Source organism: Strongylocentrotus purpuratus, unplaced genomic scaffold (genome assembly GCF_000002235.5).
Source record: "Strongylocentrotus purpuratus isolate Spur 01 unplaced genomic scaffold, Spur_5.0 spur5_scaffold_14, whole genome shotgun sequence".
NCBI classification, from domain to species: domain Eukaryota; kingdom Metazoa; phylum Echinodermata; class Echinoidea; order Camarodonta; family Strongylocentrotidae; genus Strongylocentrotus; species Strongylocentrotus purpuratus.
In genome coordinates this window covers 14665393-14690398 of record NW_022145599.1, presented here as the reverse complement: position 1 = coordinate 14690398, position 25006 = coordinate 14665393, and the positions used below count along the sequence as shown (strand labels likewise).

Sequence of the window (25006 nt, the reverse complement as noted above, 5' to 3'; positions counted from 1 at the left end):
ACGGGCAACCAATGGAGTGATTTGAGGACTGGTGTGATGTGACTGTACTTGTTGGACAGGGTCACGACACGAGCAGCAGCATTCTGTAATCTTTGTAATTTTGCGAGTAGGTTGTGAGGCGAACTAAACAAAAGGCCATTACCAAAATCCAAGCGAGAAGAAATCAAAGCATGAGTAATTTTCTCGGTGGCACCACGGTTAAGATATTTACGAATAAAACCCAAATTGCGTAACTGATAACGTACTGATTTTGAGACATATTGAATTTGAGTAGACATTTTCATAACTTCATATCATAACTTAAGACCTATGAGACTATTTTATTAATTAACAAACTTTGTATTATAATTTGTAATTTTATATCATAAATTCTTATGATAATTTAAGACACATAAGACTATATTCTAAATTATATCACAGTAACTTTACAAAAGGTTAAAGACATGTACTTAATTAAAATTCCTCTGAAAATAAAATATACAATATTCTGAATATAAACCCCTCATAACTTTGTAAGGTAAGAAAAAAAATTTGTATTTCTTTTGATCTTCAAGATCAATAAGAGATAACAAATCTGCACTTTTTGAATTCATTATACATTGCATAACAAGTTATATTCATATGTTCTCTGTGTTTGCATATAATATCATACTTCAAACTTACCGAGCTCAAACCTAATCATATGTTTCATATCTTGGATATTGACTATATACCTCAAATGTTCAAGCCTCTGGGCTGGCACTATCTTGACCTACCCTGGCTGGCCTCCAGCTCAAGAGGGCAGGCTACTCCTGGATATTTGCCAGAGCTTCGTTGATCATCCCAAGAAAACTCTCCAACTGAATGAAAAAGCCAAAAAAATAACAAATAAAAGGGATTAGATTGCACAGATGGATGCTGCTTGATGTTGAAAAAGAAAGAAAAGCGGGGCCCTGTTTATTAATGACAAGTTAAGATAACTCTTATAAGCTACTGAAATTGTGGCATTTGGTTGGCTGAGAGCAACTTTGTCATAGAAATGTATCATTTGTTATTGATAACAAGTTTTATGAAACAGAATTACTTTACTTTATTTGAAGTTGGTCCTTGTTATAATGATATATACATGTCAAGCATTTATGTTGGCATGATTATTCGTACCTAGGTGAAAATAGAATTCTTATTGATTTCTTATAAACTACAACTTATCCACAGGAGCCAGCCATAACACATAATCAATTGGTTAGGTTTTACTTAAAATATCATGGACAATTTTTTTCTCAAATTGTTCCAGGAAGTGTTTTCTTCCATTCTTAGACACACTAAAAATTAAATGTACCTTGTACATATGCATTCAACTATACATACATTGTGCCAAAATTATGTTATAAAGTACCTTTTAACTATGATATATCATCATCTCTTTGTACATTTATAATAACAAAATATTCCTTTCTTTTAATCACCTGGGCCTCAGCTTCCACTGCTCCTTTCTTCTCAGCGATAGTTAGTCCAACATTGATGAGGTCCTGGGCCTCTTTCAACTGATTGTCCATGGCCAACACCCTCACCCTGAGCATCACCAGGTCCAGGTTCTCTTCATCCAGCCTAAGAGCCTGTTCCAGGATGTCGGCAGCCTCTGCGTGTCGCTTGTAGCCGAAATACCCCTTGGCTAGGTTCTCTCTGATGATCTAAAACCAAATTATAGTTAAAACCGTCTATTAAAGGTATCGTTTTACAATGTTACATCTGAGATGCCGGTCCTACGTGTTATCAGTGTCTGTGATATGGTGTCGTGGACGAGTGGATACGTCGCCGGACTGTTGATCACAAGGTCCACGGTTTAAATCTCGCCCCGGCAATAATGTCCTTTGGCAAGACATTGATCTACATTTGTCACACTCCACCCAGGTGAAGTAAATGGTTACCGGTAGGAAGGAATTCCTTGAATGCTGTGAGCACCAAAATCGGTAGCCTAGCAGAGCCGGGGTAATATTGGAGTGCTTTGGGCACCCTGCAGGGTGGATATGTGCGCTATATAAATATCCAATATTATTATTATTAATATTGAAGTCCTACATAAATTGCGCTTCAAAATGATCATGAAGTGCCTCAAAAAAGAAAAATCTTTGAGTGACCGGTTTTACCATACTCATTTTCCCCTATAGACTGGTGTTTTAAAAACCGTTAATGAAATTTTGATTTCCAATCATAAATATCTTGATAATCAGACAGGCGATCAGCTTGTAAAAGTCATGGGACCTGACTGACCTAAAGATTAATAGTTATGATTGCCGCATGAGCTAATTCCAGGATTTTGTTTCAGAATCTGAGGCAATGTTACAGAGTCACTTTAAAATAACCAATGGGAAGTAAAAATTTTAGAATGAGACAAAGAATTTTCAAAACTTGAAAATAGGGAAAGAACAGAAAACTTACCACATCTTCTGGAAATTTTTCCACAGCTCTCTCAAGAATCTTCAACCCATTCTCTCTCTGATCCTTGCCAACAAACTCGGCGTACGCACCGTTATAATTTCCCACATCAAAATCCCCCTTCTCAAGCACGGCTATCATTTCATCTGCCTTGCCCAGTGGGGCTAGTTGGGCAAGCTTGCGACCCAGTAGCATTGTACTGGTTGGATATCTATTGATGTAAAGGCAGGTACAAATTAGCAGTAAAAGTGGGTCATGTTTTAATAATAATAATAATAATATTTAATTTTAATAGATATTCAATGTTTTGAGAAGGAAAGATGATAAACCTGTGAAAAGAGCGTGGGGTCTGGAAGGCATAAGAGGGAAAGGAAGACCAAAGATTTCATGGAAAGATATGGTGAAGAAAGAAAGCAGTAAGGTTGGTCTAAATAAGGAGGATGCTCGAGGTAAGAAGAAGTGTAGAGAGGGAGTGTCATCATGGTGCAAAAGTCAGTAAGCCCTCGTTAAAGGGAAAATGCTGACTTTAAAAAATAATGATGATAAATGATGATAATGGACGATTTTCTAAATGTTCTTTTCAAGTGTCACTAAATGAACATCTTTCTTCATCAAACTGTATGAGTTATTATCCCTTTCACAAATTCATAACTTTATAAGCGTAATAGAATGGTTTACAACAGAGGAATTGATACAAATGTTTTGTTATCTTGAAAAAGTAATGACTCTACATGTACTTTCTAACAAAATATATTCAAATGGTAATCTATGATAATAACAAGATATATACCCAGGAAGAAAAACTGGACATATACATTTGCTTTCTGTCGTTGGATGTGTCAGAAAAAGCCTTTTTTCTTGCCATACAAGCTTTATCCAAACATACAGTGTATGATAATCGTTTGTGGTAACACTACAAGGTTAAACCTGTATACAAAGACCGCTCAAGGGAGGCAAGGAAAGGGGTACTTGTAGGCAGGTGGTTTGTCTGTATGTACAGGTTCATTAAGTACATGTTTCTTTTAGAAACCACTTTCAAGAGATCCAAAAAAATGTGGTTTTATAGACAGGTGGTCTTTCTATACAGGAGCTCGCTAAAGCTGGTTTGTCTGCATTACAATAAAATGCACATTTCTTATCCAGAAATTATACATGTATTTCTAACATTGGCGATAAACTGAATAAATGCATAGTATAAAGGAACGGAGCCAAATATATGTAGCTCCTTTAAAAGCCTCGGAATTAAGAGAAATAGGCCATTTTCGTAATGTAATCAAATTTGATGCAAATTTTGTAAGTGCCTCATTACAAATTATTTCATTCTCCCGAAGTCAGAATGTGAATTGCATACATTACATGTTATTGAGTAGGACAAGCCATAAGGTTTGTCCCACCTAGCAATGTATGCAATTTCATTATTTGTAACATGGCACTTAACAAAGATATCTGCATTAAATTTGATTACATTTATGAAAAGGGCCTATTAGTAGGCGCCCAGTTAGACCCACACTTACTTCTCCAAGCCGCAGTCTATGGAATGCTCATGAGGTCTTATAGGTTTCTCGGCTAGCTGACTATCCAGGTAGTCCAGAGCAGCATAGTCCCTATCGGATGCAAACGATGTGCCGATGATACGGATGAGGGTGTCGTGGGCATCCCCCTCCCGGTCGTTGGACAGATAGAACGTGATCATACAGCTGTTGAGGTAGGGGTGAGAGAATTCCATGCGACCCTGCTTGTGGAGGACCTCGCCTGATGAGAGAAAAGAGGGATGCGGAAGTAGTATTAGTTCAAGTAACTGAAGTATTATTTAATAATAAGTACATGTAGCAAGGGCAAATCCAGGGTTAGTTTACTGAGCAAGCAGAAGGGGGGGGGGGGGTTACTAGCAATTAAACAAAAAAGTATCAATCTTTACAGGTGCTGTAGTGTGCCTCTGAAGAAACACAACAAAGAAAACGAACTATAGAACAAAATCTGATAAAAAAGACCATTTGGAAAACGATTACAAGCAAAAGGTATATTAGGAACTGGGTCATGGCATAAAAGAATAGAGGGAATTGAGTAGGATGAGGAATATACAACAAAATTACAAATAAAAGTTATAACATTTTGTAAGGAAAGGCATTTACCTGCTCTCTTGTAGTATGGATGTGCTTCCTCTGGTGTCTTCAGGTTGACGTAAGCCATAGCAATGTTCTCTAGGGTCAAGAGGGTGTCCTGATGTTCAGGTCCGCTCGCAATCTGTAACCCAAACAAAAATAGTTGTAGTAGTGTTTCAAATGTTATAGTACAGCAGAAGAATAGAATATATATCTAAATTAAAATGGAACACAAATTTGTGAAGGGTAGAAAAATGATTGTAGAGCAATGGTTGTCAGAGCATGCCTTGTAATGCCTAAAACAAGGGTTCATACACACTCATTCTCTCCCCTCAGAGCCTTAGGACTTTTTTTTTTTGACATAGCAATCATCTTCATCATCATCGAAATCATCATCACCATCGACATCATCATCAGCATCATCACCAACATTATCATCATCATTATTGACATAATCACCATAATCACCATTATCACACTCATTCTCTCACCTCGGATATTTCTAGCGCGTCTTTGGTCATGGCCAGCGCCCTCTCTACCTGATCCACCCTCTGGAGATAGGAGCCGTAGCTCATGTAAGTCTGGGCTATCGTCGGATGGTTCTTTCCAACAGCGTTGATACGAATCTCTAAAGCCCTGTCGTAAATCAAACATACAAATTTAGTTGAAAGAAAAGATTTTTGATAAGGCCTAAAAAAAGAAGATGTTGACTGAACCCAAAATTTTGAAATCTACGGTCGGCTTTTTCAAAATGTATTCTCAAACTGAGAAAAATCAGCCCAAAGACGGAGAAAGAAAAAAAAAGTTAAAAAAAGACCGACCGACCCATGTTTTGGCACCTAAAGGGCAATACAAAATCTTCTTTTTTTTAGGTCTAATTTAATGCAAGGGACTTATAATGTACAAACGCTAGAAGAAATGAGTTTAAGATATAAAGCCTTTTAAAAATCTACTTGTAAAATATATTCAGACATAGAAATAGAAACAAATTTAAAGCAAACATGAAATATTGAAGCTGTGGGTTATTTCAGTACTAATAATATGCAGAGACACATGTAAAGATAAAATGTAACCTAATAGTACTTGTCATAAATCAATGAATATATAGAATCATTAATAGCAAAGATGATTATAAAAAATAAAAAAAATTGGTAAATGATTATTATCATGATAAATGGCACTTTTATAGCTCTTAACTTTGCAAAAATTGTTTGTTTTTTGCAAAGGGAAAGCCATCTGAGCATAAAGCATCATGCTAGATGTTTTAAGATGAGTTATTTAAAGTTGAAATGTCTTGGTACTACTTGTACTTGATATCAATACCAAGTATTATGAAGCAGGGTTTATATGTAATTTCTATTGGACTGAGTTTGAAACAAACCTTTTATAGAGGGGCTCTACGTCTTCCAATCCTTTGTCGGCCTGTCTAGCTGTACACATAGCAAGGTTGAGTAAGGTGCCTCCTACATCAGGCGGCAGCTCCCCAAGGTAAACTTCCTCATAGATCTAGAATACACACAAATTTCACAAGGTACAATAAATATTTCATGATTTCAAAGGATGGGTCAATGCTGTTGCAGACAGGTGGACTTTCTACAGAGATGAATTATACCCTCATCATGAATATCATTACGGGCATCATCATAAACATCTTCATCTTTGACAACCTATTCCTGTTCTTTTTCTTCTCTGCTATGCAACATCCTCCTTCTCCTCCTAATCATAATCATTATTGTTGTCCTCATCACTACTACCATCATCATCATCATCATCATCATCATCATCATCATCATCATCACCATCATCATCAACATCATTATTGACATAGCTACATGTATCATCATCATCACCAGCTACATCATCATCACCAACATTATCATCATCATCATTATTGACATAACCACCATCATCATCATCATCATCATCATCACCATCATCATTATCGACATAACCACCATCATCATCATCATCGTCATCACCATCATCATTATTGACATAGCCATCATCATCATCATCATTTTGATCATTATCAACATCAACATCATTTTCATCAAGAAAGGTAAGCTAGCATTTGTATCTCATCAAAGCTATTATAAAAGCTATAGGATAAAGGTTAGGAGTATCACCGGGTGTTAGGTTAGGTTTAGAGTTAATGGCTTATGGGTTAAATTTAGGGTTAGGGATATAGTATTGAGTCCAGGAAAAGTTAGGAATTTGATCAGTCTATACAGTGGACTGTGGAGCGATTGTTGCTGGAGCATTTGTCTCACAACCTCTTGAACAATACCTTGAGGGATTCTTCAAGGCACTTTCCAGCCTCTGCAAACTCGCCCTGTCTGTAGAGCATCATTCCGACATTGTTGACTGTGGAAGCGACCAGATCATTGTTGTTTCCAAGGACCTCTCGATGAAGCTTCAGGGTGCGCCGGTAGTAATCCTCAGCCTGACAAAATAAAGCAAGAAGTATAAGAAATATTTGATTGCCACTCTTTAACCAGGCATAGGGACACAGATACCTGGTCAGACTTTTATTTTTTGCTGAACGTTATGTCCCTTGTCTATCCAAAACAAAGATTATTTCCCCACAATGTGAGGTTCCCAACAAACTTGTGAAGGTCAAGGGGAAGGAAGTGGGGGGAGGAGGATAACTTATCACTCTCCACCCTAACACACATAACCCCCCCACCAAAAAACAAAAAACATTATACAAAGTTAATGGTGCAATGAAGTTTTAGATGATTCCCTAAAGTTATTTCCTATGCCTCTGCACTAGAATGTATACATAGGGCATACAGACTTCTGATATGACACACAATTAAGCGAGTTTGTTATATGCTTGTGTACTTTTTTGTTCATCACCAAGTTATCATTGACACATAGAAATACTAACTACAGGAATTTAGTGCATTGAACTCTCCTAGTTAGAGTAAAACCCGAAGAGGCTTCAAACCATAGACAATCCCACTACTGGTCTGACGTCACTACGATTCTGAGCTGATTAAGCTTTTCCTCTTCCAAGGAAACATGAAATCCCTTGAAATTGAGATTTTCTTTAATGATCATATGACCAATCAGATCCTCGGTCATTAAGTTTTTTCATGTTTAAATGTTTGTATCAAATGCCATTGCAGATTCTTCAAAAATCAGGGCCCGATTAAAAAAAATTGTCATCAGTGACAAATGACAGTTTTGTTATAAGCTACTGAAATCTTTGCTTTTGATCGGTTATCGGCAGATTTGTCACTGGTTTTATCATTTGTCATTGAAAGAAGGCTTTGTGAGACAGTCCCAGATCGTTGTCAGATCGTATAATGTTCGGTAGGCTTTATGAGTATTTACCTCTTTGTAGTTGTGCTGCACCTGACAGACATAGCCCAGGTTATTCAAGATCACAGCGATGTAGGACTTCCCCCTATCCACTCGATCAACATGCCTGTGAAAAAAGAGAGGATAACCACTCATTGCTATTGTCCTATATACAATCCTTGCTTGCACCATGCAGCTGTATATGCGCATGAAGTATGACTTTTTAGGGGTTAACAGGTTGTCATTGAAGTCTACAACAGTCTACAGACTGCATACTTCAAACAAAATAGAAAATGAAAATTGAAATACACAAATCGAATCGATCATCTCATGAAACAGTATGGCCGGAAAAAACATACTATGTACTGCTAACTGGACTGCCTTCGAAAAGGTACATCATGTACATGTACCCAAACAATAAGACTAATTTTTAGAGTTCCTTTTCTTTAAAATAGCCTTTAAATGCAAACAAAGAGGTGATTGATTTTAAGCGGTGCCCAATATAACAACTCCTTGAATACACATCTCTACATGTACATTGTATATGTTCCACATTCTATAATATTGTAGAAAATATCAAGGTTATGATCTTTAAAAAAAGTATTTCCTCACTTTTCTCTTAAGGCCAAATGTTCAAAGTGTATCTGAGAAGCCTGTTCCAACTTCTCTGCGCTGGCGTAGTGACAACCCAGCTTGGTCTGAAGCTCACAGTACGAGTTCAGAGCATCAATGCTATTCTCAATATCGGCTTCAGTGTACTGGCTTTTCTGTAAACAAAAAGATAAATAATAATAATAATAATAATAATCCGGTTTTTTATATAGCGCTCAATACACCGATCCAACAATGTACCTAAGCGCTATACAGATATATTATTACCCCGGTCATCGGATTCAGGCTTACCCGCACACAATGTGTGCACATTTTCCACTCCCTGGGGAGCATTCCAGCCAGTCGCCATTTTACAGGCGCACACTTGCTCGTTCAACCACATGAACGTTCGCACCCTACCGGGTACCCATTTAACACCTGGGTGTAGAGTAGCAAGTGCAGGTAAATATCTTGCCAAAGGATATTAGTGCCGTGTCGGGATTCGAACCCTCGACCTTCGCATCTACAGTCAAGCGCCTTAAACCACTCGACCACGACACTCCCACTAAATGTAATCTCAATATTGGTACATGTAGAAGAAGAGAAGACTGAGGTGAACTAGAAGAAGAAGGAAAATAAACTGCACAAGTAGAAGTGAGGGTAAGGAAGAGGGGAAAGAAAATAAAGCAGGAAAGGAATGAAGAGGAGCATAAGAAAGTAGAGGAGGAATAAGTTAACAGTCTTTTGAAAAACACAAAATGATTTTTTAATTCTATTTTTTAGTACACTATTCAGAACTCTTACAAACCAAGACATTCAAACGTTCCTTGAAACATCATGCATTCCACTGTATTCTGCACACTTACTTCCATTTTGAAACAATAATCGCTGATTAGAACGCAAAACATGCACTTCTCGTTTATACAATAACAAAATAACAATTTTCACAATACTCACACTGCTGTGAATATTTCAGGAGGAATTACTTTTCATCATGAGTATAATTCTTAAAAGGTTAAGAGTGAAACACCATGTTTTAAGAGAAGTCAACTGACTGTGGACTAATCCAAACTGATACGGCACTGACGAGAATCACAAAAAAAGATCATTATTCTGTTTACATCAAGAAGAGGAATGACTCACATGCATGTTCATAGCTCTGAGTAGCATGGGTTCCATAGATGAACTAAAACCAGCATCACTCAAGAAGTCTGTTAGGCTCACAAGGAGAGGAATCAACTGGAAAATAAGTAATTCAAAAAAAGGAGAGGAAACATCAAAATCATCAGAATTCTTAAAAGAATATCACTGACAGGTAAGGCACAAAAGTTACAGACTGCAAAAAACTCTTTTTTTACACACAGTTATCCTATTCCATTTATTGTGTGACATTACTAAGGAACTCTCTGTAAATAATTGTCATGGAATTGGCAGTCTTAACAATTTTGGAAAGTCACAGTTCACAAATGCACTGGTATTACAGCATATAATTCCAGGACATCTATATTGGAGTTGCATATCAAAGGAACTTTCTTAATTGTCACAAAATGGGTTTAACAAGTTAGGAAGACCCTCCATTGCCATGAATCTGGCTATCATGAGCAAATTATTAACGATACAAGGTCACCAAAGTTTCAGATCTTCAGGTGAGGAATTCTGTGACAGTTTGTGGATTTGACTATAAAGGGAATTTCCGAAAATGTCATGAAATTGGCCAGTGTATACAACTCACACAAAGCAGCACTACCGTCCTTTGGCAAGACATTAATCTATATTTGCCACTCTCCACCTAGGCAAAGTAAATGGGTACCCGGTAGGAAGAAATTCCTTGAATGCTTTATCCCCTTATTAGGCGACTCAACTACAGCCACAGTAAAAATGTGATACATTAAGCGCAGTTGAGAATATTTATATACCGGTAGTGATGTGCTATATAAATGGACATACAGTCGAACCTGCTTTAGTGACCACCTGTCTACAAAGACCACATTTTCAATTTCCCTTGAAAATGGTTTCTCATTTAAAATTGTACTGTAAGCACCGGTACATAAAGATCACCTGTCTGTAAAGACCGCTTTTCATGTCTCCCTTGGGTGGTCTTTATAGACAGGTTTCACTGTATTATTATTAATATAGAGATCACAAAAGGGTGTGGTCTTACAGCATGTACCGGTAATTCTCTTACGCCTATCACAAAATAGCTCACCTGTTGAGCAGGGGGTGTGGCATGATCCCCGCCCCCTCCTACTCCCTCGTTCTGAAGATAGAGCAGGGCGACCTGATCATCGATCGCTGACAGGAGTCTCTCGACAATGGCATCCCCGCTGAGCTTTGTCGTCATCCAGTAGCTCATCAGATCATACTTGGCTTGGCCCCTTGATAGAGATTACACAGAATTATGAAAATCAATTTGTTTACCAAATCCTACTTTATCAGGGAAGCTGTCTTGACAAAACCTTGTTGTTGAACAAGGTTGAGTACAGGGAATGAATAGGTACATATTTCGAATAATTATATTTAGGGTGGATGCATGATTGAACATTTTCTTGAGAGAAAATAAAAATTTCATAATTTTTAGTACAGAGCAAATGGTAAAGGAGTTTGCAAGATACGCCAGAGTTGCCAAATTGTGTTTGATTGATCAAAACTTCAAAAATTCATAACTTTCTTATTTTTTAATCTGAATTTGCTCAAACCTTCACCGACTGGTTCCTCTCATTTTTCTGCTTCTATCAAAGTCAACTTAATATCAGGGTGGACTTCCCCTTTAAGTGTAGTCTGAAGCTAATACTGTAGATTTCCTACAAATTCATCAAACCCAGAGAGAATTGTAATATCTTCCCTACCAGATCTCTTTGTTGTAACAACTTACTTGGACAGAGCAGAGAACATGTTCATTGCAGACAGACATTCTACCAGTTCACTTTGTTGACCAGACTTCTCTAGTTGCCATGGTAATTCATTGGCTACGCGATGAGGAACGGGCGTGTCGAATCTCTGGTCTAATTCCTAACAATTGAGAAGAAAAAAAGTTTCATTAACAGCATACCGGTAGTATACATGTACCTCCACAATGCTATACCACAATAATTAAGAATATACTTTCTAACCTGTAATTGGTTTTAACAAAATCGAAGATGACTATATTTATTAATTCATTATTTCATTTGATGACAGAAGCTCCATACCATCCATTCTCTTTTCTCTGTCCTCGTCATCACTGCTCATACTCATATGCCTACAATTATTTTTCCTGCTCTCCCTTCCTCTTAATTTTCATCTCCATATTTAGAAATGTTTGACAACTCCATTATCTACTCTCTAATTCTTTGTTGCATTGCTTTAATAATGAATGATACAGGTAATCAAACCAGAGATAGAGATATATTAGCTAAAGTCACTAATCTACAATAGCCACACTCCACCCAGGTGAGGTACATGGGCACCTGGTAGGATTATTTCTTGAAATGCACTGTGCACTGATAAGGCTGCTGGAGCTAAAGCTAGGGTAATAAAGTACAAAGCTCTTTGGAAGCGCATAGAGACGTTGGTATCATAATTTGCTACGCTATATACAAGAACTGATTATTATTATCAAAGTCAGAGACACTAATATCTTTTCGAAAAAAATCCTTAAAGGGATCCGGTAACTCTGTCTTAGATCCTTTAGAAATAATCCTTGATTTAGCTCATACTGCAATGATAATTATAAACCTTTAGGTCAGTCAGGAACTCCATGACTTTTACAAGCCGATCGCCTGTCTGATTATCAAGATATTAATGATTGGAATTACACATTTTGAAAACTGTTCGCCGAACGGTTTTCATAACACTACAGTCTATTGGGGTAAACGAGTACGGTAAAACTGGTCACTCAAAGATTTTTACTTTTTTGAGGCACTTCTTGATCATTTTGAAGCGCAAAATTTTTAGGGCTTCAATATTACACCATATCACAGACACTGATTACATGTAGGACCGTGTATCTCAGATTTAACATTGTTACAACGATCCCTTTAAAGTGACTCAGTAACATTGCCCTCAGATTCTGAAACTAAATCCTGGATTTAGCTCATGCTGCAATCATACATGTAATTGTAAACCTTTAGGCCAGTCAGGAATCCCATGTCTTTTACAAGCTGATAGCCTGTCTGATTGTCAAGATATTTATGATTGGAAATCGAAATCAAATTTTATGTTTTCCTAATGGTTTTTATAATTGGGAAAAATGAGCATGGTAAAAACCAGTCACTCAAAGATTTTACTTTTTTTGAGGCATTTCATGATTATTTTGTATTTTAGTGCCTCAATATAACACTATATCACAGACATCTCTGATTTAACATTTTAAACGATGCCTTTAAAGCTAACCTTAAATGCTGCCATGAAGTGGTTGATGATGATTTGTCTGTAAGGTTCCTTGCTGACAGGGGAAGGACAGAAATGTCTCTCCACTGCTTCTGCTAGTTCACTGTAGGCAAGCCTATATTGTAAAGAAGACAGATCTGCTTCATATAAATGTATCACACAATATCCATTATTTCTTCAAATGTGCAGTGTAAGATTTGAGAGTGTCCCTAATGACAGTCTAAAGGGAGTTTCTCACTGAGCTGCGAATGCTTACGAACGTTGCAAATTTTGTTATTCGCCAACTTTTCAGACGAAAGATGGCAAAATTCAGGAGTTCGCCTCAGCCACTAGCGACATTTAGCGATGTTTAGCGACAATTAGAAACATTTGAGCGAATGTTTGCGAAAGGCAGTTGGCAAATATTAGTGTTACAACCATTTGCAAAGGCTGAAGACTGTTTTGCAAACGCTTGCAACTGTTTGCGGAAAAATAAATTCCCAAAGAAAAACTGTTTGCGACAATAAAAACTGTTTGCAAAGTTTCTTGCAATTTTTTACGAACTTAGGCGAGACCCCAAATGTGGTATGTTCGCAAGCATTTGCTGCTGAGTGAGATATCCTCTTAAGGGAAGCAATAATACCACAACAATTTAACAAAACAAACAATAACAAAGCTGCAAGAAATATTTATCTAACAAAGTTCAAAATGTATATTTAATAGGAAGTTGTAAACTACAGGGATGTTTTATACCACATGATGAATTCCAGAGTTATACAGTTATTTCATCTCAAAAAAAAATCTGTGCAAACGGCCTCATCTGATGACCACTTCAACAAATTACTCAAGTCACATCTATTCTGCTAGAAATTACTTTATTACCAATACCAGGCTACATATACTTAACTAATCGCTGAAAAGTGACAAACTTTTGTTTATAAGTGGCCCAAACATTGTGGAGCGTTGTGTGCAGCAAGGAAAAGGCGTTATATAAAATATCTTTTGGATTGGATTGGAATGGAGAGGAATATATCACTACCTGTAGAGGCCTTCTGCCTCCAGAAGGAAGTCATCCATGGCAAAGTAGAGGGCAGACCATTCCTGATTGGTTGGTTTCACCATAGCCTTCAGTTCATTTTCCGAAAGACCGCGATGACCGAGCAACAAACAGCACATCACCTAGGACAGATACAGATTAAAAATACCTTGTAGAGATGTCATATTCAGGACCGCACTACTTGTAGCTACTTGCGCCCTCTCTATAGAGCGAACAATGCCTCAGCAGTACGTGTTCATCCATTAATGATCCCCTTTTTCTTATATTAATTGAGAGCTGATTTGATGTGATAACCACCTGTCAGTGACCATGCAGGGGGTCTGATCCCTCCTGGCCAAACTAGTACAGATAGGCTTTAATAAACATTTGACTGGAGATGCGAAGGTCTTTGGTTCAAGCCCTGGTCTGACACTACTGTCCTTTGGCAGCTAGGACATTGATCTACATTTGCCACGATGAATACAGGTAGGAAGGAATTTCTTACATGCTGTGAGCACGGAGTACGGTAGCCGAGCTAGGGTAATACTGGAACACCTTGGGAACATTGCTTGGTGGATATGATTAATACATATCCATTCTTTTGAAAATGCATGTTAAAAAAAACGTCAAAAGATTTTTTAAATATTTGTTTTTATACAACACCTACGTGGATCCCTGTCATTTGATTGGAGGATTGTTGGTCACATGATATTCAATAGATGGTATATTGCACGGTCGTGCATTTTTGGTTATATGCGCCGTGCATTTTTGGTTATATGCAGACTGCGTACCTCTCTGCCGTGCGCGCGCTTATCCCTGCGTGTATCTGACGCGAAGGCAATCTGAATGTAATCCAACTTGAATTTATCTTTTATATAAGGATAAAGCATAATTTGTTGAGTAACGTTCTATTAGATCTTCTTCGATGTTGTATAAAACAAGTAATGAATGTTTTTCATTCGTTCAATGGTGCGAATATTTTCATTCGTTGAAAGATTAACATTAATTCTATTCAACTCGGCTGACGCCTCGTTGAATAGAATGTTAATCTTTCAACTCATGAAAATATTCGCACTATTGAACTCATAACCATTCATTATTTGTATAATATATCATCTGGAGCCAGAAGGGCGTTAACTCACATACTTTAACACTGAGGTAATGCCTTTTGGTTCTAAACAGACGATACTAGCATACAAAACTGTAACTGTGAAATCTACTTTAGAGGTAACTTGTACAGAAAAAGAGCATATATCTTTCTAGGCAACATGCCATATTTCCCTTGATCAATCTTGCTCACTGAAACATGTACTTGAATATCCTGTACAGAAAGACCATTTGCAAAACGCTACTGTCTTCCTTGAGCAGTGCTTGATAAACAGGTTTTACTGTAGGCTTAGGTTGTGTAGGAAGAAAGGACCTGGGCCCCATTTCATAAAACCTGTTATCAATAACAAGTTACTAATCACTGTTATGAGCTACTGAAATGGTTGCATTTGATTGGCCGAGAGCAAATTTGTCATAGAATTCAGCATTTGTCATTGATAACAAGTTTCATGAAACAGGGCCCCGGACTAATAATGATATGTTCATACCTCTTTCACAAGATGTTTTCCTTCAGGATTGTAGTCTCTTTCCAGCCTCTCCAGGAATTTGACAAACAGATCCACAGTACTATCATGAATAGAATTTAATTGGAACTTGTACTAGAGATCGGGCAAACTTGATTTTATTTGTGCAATATTACTTTCAACTCACAAAAAAGAAAAACAAACAAATAAAAATTAGGAAGAAAACACTTTGGCAAAATGAACTGAAGATATATGTAATGTAAACCGTTAACTAAATTCGGAAGGCGAATCATAATTGTTTTTTAAGTATTGCATAATATCTAAAAACTCTTCAAATAATTTCCTATCATCAGCTACACAATTAAAAACAAATTAAACAGTCATTTACTATAAAGGGAGGAAGACTATTTCTTGAGCATTTATTTCAGATTACAACAATTGAAAATAAAATTCTGTAAACATTTCATGTGTAAGATACACGTATGCATTCAATATCTAAACAGATGATAAAACTGAAGATAGAGAGATGGAGAAAGAACGAAAAAGAGAGGAGAGAGAGAGAGAAATAGTCAAAGGGATTGATAGAGAGAGAGAGGGATTGATAGAGAGAGACAGAGAGACAGAGAGAGACAGAGAGTGATAGAGAGAGAGAGAGTGGAGAAAGTGAGTGGGAAAGAGAGAAGAGCAAGAGAGAGAATGAGATTGAACAGGGAGAATGGAGAAAGAAAGTGGGAAAGAAAGGGGGAAGAGAGGAGACAGAAAGATAAAGAATTAGATCAGAGAAAGCATGAAGAAAGTAAAAACGAAACATGTTAGTATAAACTTTTTATAATCTACTGAATCAGGTGAATTTAAAATGGAGAAAAACTCCAACAAATGTTCACCTTGTGGATGTCAGTAGGGTGTCAATATACTCATCAAGCTCAAAGAAAGAACCAAAACTACACAACTCCTGAAAAGTGTGAGAGACAGCAAAAAAGTGAACAACGTGCAAATTGGTTAGGATGATTGAAATGTAGAATGGGACGTCATTTGCAACTTCAAGATGGATTAAAGAATAGGTTAACAAGGTAAACAAGAGGATTAGTTCAGGGCAAGTTTGATAACAAGAAAGTTAGCGTAAATCTCCGTGTATAAGGCGCACCTGTGTATAAGGCGCACCCCTATTTTGGGGGCAAAAAAAAAAAAAAAAAAATGTTTTTTTTGTTTTTTTTTTGTTGCCGAAAACCCATGCGGGGAAGGACCCTCATTCAACATCGAGGTGCAGTTGAAGGCGCTGATTTGTGCTTGTGAACTTGTCACAAATAATAGTAACAATGTAATTTTTAGAAGAATGTGTAAGATCATTAATGTAAATTAAAAACAATACAGTACCTAGGATAGAACCTTGTGGTACACCATTTGTTATAGAAAAAAAATTGATGAATTATTTATTATTATAAACTACATATTGAGATCTATTAGAAAGATTACTTTCAAACCAAGATGACAGAAAAATTTGAGTGTTATTGTAGTATCCGAGTGGTGAGTCAACACACTGATTACTGAGCTCTGATTACTGACATTGCCAGGCATAGCACCATACATCAAAACTTTTTTAGTATACACGGAGATTTACGGTATGTAGTTTTGAAGTTGTGATCAAACACAAAATACGCAACTCTTTGATTGCCCTTGTGAGTAGCTGTCCATTTGTTTTGTACAAATATTAAAACTAGAGATTTTCTCTCTCTTTAAATAAGAAAGATTTTCTAAACATGTGACTGTGATATATTATCAGAGGTATGTTTCTTCAATCTCTTATATCCATTCCTTTATCAATAATCAAAGAGGGGATCACCCATTTCAATTCTTAGTATAGAACATTTAGATGGAGAGCTGCTAACAACAGACGTGCACCAAAATTTATGATTGGGGTTATTGACAAATGGCAACCAGGGAATAGTTAGACTTAGATGCATCTAAACATTAAATATACGGATGAGTAAACTTAATTTTTCACAACATGGTGCAGATTGCCAATTAGGGAAAAAAGAAACAAAAATAATTATCCTGAATATCTTACATTGAAATTACTTTGTTATAGTCACAAGTCAAAATCATTCTCACAGCATACACATGCATACTACATCTACATCACACTAAAGATCATACGACAACAGCCATAAGTCAAAACTGTAAGCATAATTAATCGCTGATTTGGTGAACTGGTTCAATTGTGATGTTGACCTGGGGGGTGTTTCACAAAGTTCCTAGGTTGAACTTATCTCTAAGTTGGACTTAACAATTATGGAAAGCCGTTAGCATCTATGGAAATATTTTGTACAAGTTATTTTAAAAGGCTTAAAATGTTGATTCAAATCATTCATATTTTCTTGTATCCAGGATATTTCATGTTCTTGATGTGGAATCAATAAAAAGTCTAAAATACTTGAATTTTTGCCTTTTAATATATGTTTTTTAAGGCTCCTAATGGCTCTCCATAATTTTTAAGTCCAATTTAGAGATAAGTTCAACTTAGCATCTTTGTGAAACATCCCCCATGTTAGGTATAAACTTACCTGCAGAAGGATAAAGAGATAGAGCGGATTACCGGTCTCCGCGTTCCCTATGACCTTCTCCATCTGCTTCGGCGACAGCTCCTTCCCCCGCACCATCAGCATGCCCTTTGTGACCTTTGTCCTCAGGTCAGGGGTCAACTGACGGACCTCCAGGGAGTCGAAGTGGCGCTCATCGAGTAGCTCCTTGATGTTCCTGGCGTCCGAGTTGGACGTTGAGAGGAGGAAGAGAACCTTGGAGGAGGTCACCTTTGGCAGCCAGTACAGCTCCTGTTTAAAACAAAGATGTGATTGGGAAGATAGGACTTGGTCTAGAAGTACAGTCAGGCCTTTGTCTTTTAGAAAGAATTAAGTGAAAACAGACATGTCTACAGCCCTTTCTAAACTGCACCATGTTGGAATATTCCTGGCATTTGTAAAACTGACTTTAATAATTCCTGAATGCATAAGCTTCAGTGTCTCGTGAATAAGTCACCAGTTTTGAGACAACATTGTACTGGGTCTGAATTCCGGCCAAGGCACCAAAAATCTTTTTGGCACCATATTAATCTAAATTTGCCACTCTCATCCAGGTGTAGTGTATTATAATCTATTACAATCTATTATAAGTGAAAAGCACTTTTGCAGATAAAAAGTTCACAACACTTTGGCTACCATCTACACGTTCCACCATCCTACCTTCATAGTCCTGCCTCCAGCATCCATTTTGTTAAGGGCATCAATGATGATGATGACCCTGATATTGAACGACGATGCATCGCTGACGAGCTTCTGAAGGAGTTTCCTCATCCCTCTCACATCCTCGGACCCTTCCTTCTGTTTCTCCTCTCCAACATGGTAGTCTGGTCTTAGGGTGATCAGGTCTTCTTCAATCTGGTAGCACAGGTGCTTCAAGAGGTCCAATTCACCTGTATCATGTGGACGTAAATGTTAATTGACTTCTTATTCAGTTAAACCTTCTTTAGTGACCACCTGTCTACAAAGACCACATTTTTTGTTTCCCTTGAAATGGTTTCTCATTGAAACATGTACTAAAAGAACCTGTCTACAAAGACTACTTTTTGTGTTTCCCTTGGGCGGTCGCTAGAGACAAGTTTGACTGTAATACCAATGTTGATATTACTAATTATATTGACTTCTTGTAAATGTACAACACTCACGTCCATCATTAAGGTGCTTAAGGTATCAAAATATTATCCTGGTTTTCAGCTAGGATAATGATTTTGGTGTTCGCAGCACACAAAGCAGGCGCGATGGCTCGGTGGTAGAGCAGTGGTCTCGTAGTCAATAGGTCTCGGGTTTGAAGCGAAGTCGATGAGCTGGTGCCCTTTAGTAAGGCATCAATCCTCATTACCGTGAGTCCCTCAGAGAGGACTTTATTCGTCAGTCTCTTGGTTGCCTACTTACCAAAAAACAAACAAAGCATTTCTTTCTACCAGCTGCACATTGATGTGTGCTACACCTGGGTGGAGAGTGGAAATATAGGTTAATGCCTTTCCAGTGGAAAGAACATTTAAAGCCCAACCGTCCTATTTGTAGCTACTTGCTCCCTCTATATAGAAAACTTCCCCAATCGGTGCCTGTTGGTCCCCCATGATCCTCTTTTTCTTATGTTAGTTGAGAGCTGAGTTGATGAGATAGCATCCTGTCAGTGACGTGGCTGGGTGGTCTAATCCCTTCTGGCCCAGTGGTATTGACGGTCTTTAAGCCCTTTTGGGCAATTTTTCAACCAAATAATATAATAATACTAATAAGTTACCACTTGACTCATGCCATGAGTAAGTGAACTTAGATTGCATGAGGCATACTCACGTGTACTGCTGCTTGTACATCCAACAAAATGCACTGCCAGTATGTCATCTGGAGAACTCTCTCTGTGTCTTTCTATCCAGTTGGCTAGGACGCAAGACTTTCCAGACCCTGTTTTCAAATAAACAAAGGACAGGATGAATTTCATAGGATCACTGCTCTTGTTCTACAGAAGCTGTGGATGGCTAGGGTGATGAACAGTACTGGTGATGAACAAGTATAAGTACCCCCCCCCCCCAAAAAAAAAAAAAAATCAACTTCTTGTAGAAAAACATAATCAATAATAGAAAATTTGTTTACAAATACTGAAAGAGAAATTGCACAGCAGGTTCTTGTTTTCTGTTAAGTTTTTTTTGCATTTAGAAAGTAGAGAACTAGTGAACTCAATACTTACTATGTTGAAAATAGTAAACGTCAGGCAACACTGGAAAGGTTCTCCTTAAATCTTTGTTTTTTAATTGAGGAAATGTTTACTGGCAACATGTATCCCCACCTGAGAAGAGTGTCAAGTCTGACAGACACAAGTGCAAAACAAGAAGCTCACTATCATTATCATTATTATATTATATTTAAAAAAAAAAGGGATTGCAGACATAGGTTTTTACCTGCATCACCAAGCAGAAGAAGAGACTTCCCCGCATCCTTTCTTCCTCCTCCTCCTTCTCCTCCTCCTCCTCCTCCATTCAGAGCACGTCTGTCTATATCCTCCAGGTAGGCCTCCCTTCCCACCAGCTTTCCTCCCATCCCACGTCGAGTGATGAGGAAGGTCTCGTGCTGGGCGTGTTCCTTCTCCATCTCGCTGCTCTCTGCCTCCGTCTGGCCCAGGAGCTTCTTCAGGTGGGCGTGGACCGTCTCGAACATCAGCCGGGCACCCACCTCAGGGGTAGGGTAGCTCATATCTACAGCAAGACACTACAGAGAAGAGATCGACAAATAAATCACATCTGGGCCCCGTCTTATAAAGAGTTGGATTGATCCAAATCAATCGTAATTCTTCAATCAATACCAAGTTTGCAGTCTCCCATCTCTTATTTACATAGTTGCGATTAATATCAACTCTTTATAGACGGGGCCCTGGAGTTTGAGCTGGGGAACATGTAGGTGCCTATATTCACAAAATAACAATTTGTGGAAGGTCAACATTAGTGTTCTCAAGAAGATTTATACATATTTTGTACATTTTTATATTTATTTTTACATATTTCTGTGAATTGAGATGAGATGATTGCTAACTACTAGTGGCCATTAAAAGTCTTGCTATCATATAAAAAACGATGCATTTCACTACAAAAGGCATATGAAATACATAACTGACCATTCAATGTATCAATGTGACTAAATGATTACTAGTTGCCAATTATGTGTATACATCATTTTTTAATTGTTATCAAATCACAATAATGCCATGTTTCCTGATTTAATTAGCTCATTTAAAGGTAATACAAAGTTTTGGCATGGGGTTATGAATTTGGTTCAAATGAACATATTGGAAGCATATGCGTTCCTACAATATTCAGTGATCGTTGTCGCGGTTGAAATCGAGTCTAAAGTTATGAAATTGTAAATAATAAACTCTTTATGTTGTATAGCTCCCTCTCAAGGACAAGATGTTAATTGAGCTAAAAAACAATGTTTCTTGACAAAAATCGACGGATTAGCTATTACGGTTTGAAAATTATATATCACAACTACATATTCTGAGATTTTCATGGTCGCAGCTTCCATATTACGGCCGTAGGCCCTATTTGATTTTATCAAAATTTACCGGGAGCACCGGTAAAATTTTATATTCAATTTTTCTCGAAAGCAGAAGTGTTTTAGGGGCTAAATTTTCTAGTGCGTATGATACATCCACATGGGCATCCAAATATATCAAAATAGTAAAGAATCACTATCCACCCAATTTTCAAAATTTACCAAAACTTTGTAATACCTTTAAAATATTAAAATTGCATACCTTATCTTCTGTCTTCTTGACCCTTTGCTTGAGGTCATCTAAGAATTCTGCAGCATGAGGTCCATCTGATGTGGCCTTGAACTTCCTCTGACCTCTCTCATCTCCCGATGCAATGCAATCAGCAAGTTTGGCATCATCATAAGCCTGAGAATGGAAAGTTAACATCGTTAGTCTACACAGAGATCTATTCTTAAAGGCATCGTTTAACTGCAATGTTAAATCTAAGATGCACGGCCCTACGTGTTAGCAGTGTCTGTGATACAGTGTAATATTGATCCCCCTTAAAAAAATTGGGCTTAAAAATGATCAAGAAGTGCCTCAAAAGAGTAAAAATCTTTGAGTGTCCAGTTTTACCATTCTCATTTCCCCCCAATATACTGTAGTGTTATAAAAAACCATTAGGAAAAAGAAGGACATTCCAATTTCCAATTATAAATATCTTGATAATCAGACTGGCGATCGGCTTGTAAAAGTAATATGATTCCTGACTGACCTAAACGTTTATAATCATGATTGCAGCATGAGCTAAATCCAGGATTTTGTTTCAGAATCGGAGACAAAGATACCCAATCCCTTTAAAATAGAGCCACTACTGGGAAGGGCAATTAACTAGGGGAACATGAGGAAGAGAAGAGGCTATACCTTGTCTCTGAAGAAGAAGCATGCTGGTCTTTGTCCAGGATTGTCGAGGTGACCGTGGAGGAACTCCAGCTCGGTGACCGCCCGGTCCCTGTAGGACTTCAGCCATGGGTAGTGAGGTAGGGCATGATCAAATGTCTTCTGCAGGAATTCATCTTTAGCTCCGTGCCATCCATAGCGCTGGTGAGACACAGGAAATAGATCAAAATGCTATTTAGAATTTGGCTTTTGTTTGTCCTATATTTTGTCCTTCTTCTTGCAGTGCCAACTTGACAGAGAGAACAACACAAGCATACAAAACATTTGTTCATAAATACTAAATATATTTGACAGTTTCAACTTCAAGAAGAAATGATAAATTTGTTGTATGTTTAATACATTCATCCTGTTATGCTTTTTTTGTTCTTTATGTCAGATTGATACTTCAAAAAGAAGGAAAAGACGTGGAAAAAACACACAAAAACTAAATATTTTGCGTTATAATATCAATATTTAATGACACATTTCCCAATTATTTGGCCTTTTGGGTCATATTTGTGTCTTCAATGCCTCAGCTTGATTTTCCATCATAGTCCCCCCCCCCCCCAATTGAGTTTGGGTGGAGTGCACTTCATGTGTCAAACAATTAAGTTATTCTTTGTAGACAGTTGAGTTTCAGAGATTATGTCGAGCCTGGTCATGAAGAATTATGAGAGAAACCATGTAGAAGATAATCTGAACATCTGATTACAGAGGAAATTGGTTCAAAGTGCCATGACTGAAATATGAGAGCATTTCAAGACTAATCATTTTTAATTGGAATTAATACTGTGATATTCTTCCCTATGGGAGTTGAAAGAATGAGAATACTCACTAATTATTTGTTCACCTATACCCGTACCCAACCCTTTTTAAGCTTCCTGGGGGTGTTTCACAAAGATTTTAAGTAGAACTTAACTCTAAGTTGGACTTACAAGTTATGGAGAGCCATTTGTAGCCTTATAAAGAAATATATTCAAAAGTAAAGATTCAAGTATTTTAGACTTTTCATAAATTCCACATCAATAACATAAAATCTCCCATGAAAATAAAAAATATGAATTATTTGAATCAACATTGTATGCCTTTCAAAATAACTTTCACAAAATATTTTCAAGGATGTTAATGGATTTCCATAATTGTTAAGTCCAACTTAGAGATAAGTTGAAGTTAGGATCTTTGTGAAACACCCCCCAGGTTTACCTGACCAAAGAATCCGACGATCATGTCCGACCTGTCCAGCTCCCTGAGGCAGATGGTGATGGTGGCGGCCTCGCTGGACAGCTCCGACGTGATGCCCCACCTCATATCCACCGGTACAAACTCGTAGCCAGACTTCTGGCAGAGATGTGCCAAGGCAGGCCAGTACTGCTTGGTCAGGAGCTCCCTCTCCTCCTCCAGTCCGCCAAACGGGGAGCTAAAGAAGACCCTGGCGACATACTTCTCTTTGGTGATCGGTGCCTCTGCCTTCACCCTCATGGTAATCTATACTGGAGGCTCTGACTCTGAGAAAAGTGACTTGACCTCACTGTAAACAAAAACAAAAAGAAAATAAGAGAGAAAAACAATTATTGGTTTCCTACATTATATATTTATAATGTTGTAATGATGTACAGCAATAACTGATTTACAACCCCAAAAAAGAACAAAGCAAAGAAACAGAAAAAAATAATGGGAATATGGTATACATTTGCAACAAATCAAACAAAATAAATATGAATTGAATGTGCGTAAAATTTAACAAGATAGATCTACATCTATCAATATTATCATCTAGATCTACATGTAGTCTAGATCCAGTGAAAAAAATACACAGGGGCTCGGGCGAAATAGCCCCAGAAATGCCCAAAAGAGCCCCTGTAAATTTGCATAGAGTTCAATGCAAAACGAATTTTAGAGTGTTAATTTCATGCAGCTGCAGGCAAGCTTGAAAAGTAGCCCCCGAAAAATATACAGACCTAGAGTCTATGAATTTTTTCCCCGAGTCTCTCTAGATCTATAATATCTAATCACTCTTTATCTTGCTAGGTGATAAAAAACATAGTTCTCATATTGGCCTTAAAATACATTTACAAACATGATAATAATAATGTGTCTGAATATTTAGAAGGTCTAGACTCTAGATCTATATCAGACAGTGTCCGAGATAGGGGCGGAAGCTTGGTAAATCGCTCCCGAAGTTTCGGCAGACATGTACGGTATCATTTCGGTGTAAAGGTAGGCCACTGCCGCGGCCCGAGTCAACTCTACATTCACTCATAATCTGAAAAACAGAAAACATATTGAGTGTTTCTTATGTATCATGTTTCTGCTGTTTAGAAATATGAAGCAAATATTTCATTATGAACTGAAGTGAAAACTACGAAATTTACGGATTATTTACCTCATGAAGTCACTGGGTCATTGCCGCAGGAAGAATTTGTCTGCTCCAGAAATTCCTAACTTGCTGCACATGCTAGGCTTATTCCTGATAAAGGGCTTACTTTTCAAAACAAAATAAAGTTTTTTATCATTACAAAAGATGTCTTTTACTTTTTGAATTATTTTTTTTATGTAATACACATTTCAAAGCATAGATTATGAAATTGACTTCTTTAAATAAAAAAAGTATGGACAAAATTTATCACAAAACGACTAGAAAATATACTCGTCATTCT

General features: G+C 37.4%; 1 protein-coding gene across 1 annotated transcript; it reads right to left on the bottom strand.

Annotated features, from left to right (window-relative positions):
• Positions 1-294: 294 nt before the first annotated feature.
• On the bottom strand, positions 295-24792 carry LOC100889111 (nephrocystin-3). Its single transcript, XM_011668891.2, has 25 exons — positions 24733-24792; positions 23553-23877; positions 22335-22511; positions 21693-21836; positions 20341-20647; positions 19739-19846; positions 18605-18834; positions 17930-18196; positions 16253-16320; positions 15393-15471; positions 13801-13940; positions 12786-12897; positions 11287-11423; positions 10621-10789; positions 9558-9653; positions 8436-8590; positions 7857-7950; positions 6805-6960; positions 5899-6023; positions 5009-5153; positions 4548-4659; positions 3930-4167; positions 2419-2626; positions 1446-1670; positions 295-839 (listed from the first exon to the last, which is right to left on the bottom strand). Exons 2-25 carry the CDS (start codon positions 23826-23828, stop codon positions 786-788), a joined length of 3822 nt encoding a protein of 1273 aa, XP_011667193.2. The 5' UTR covers positions 23829-23877; positions 24733-24792; the 3' UTR covers positions 295-785.
• Between the last annotated feature and the right edge of the window lie 214 nt (positions 24793-25006).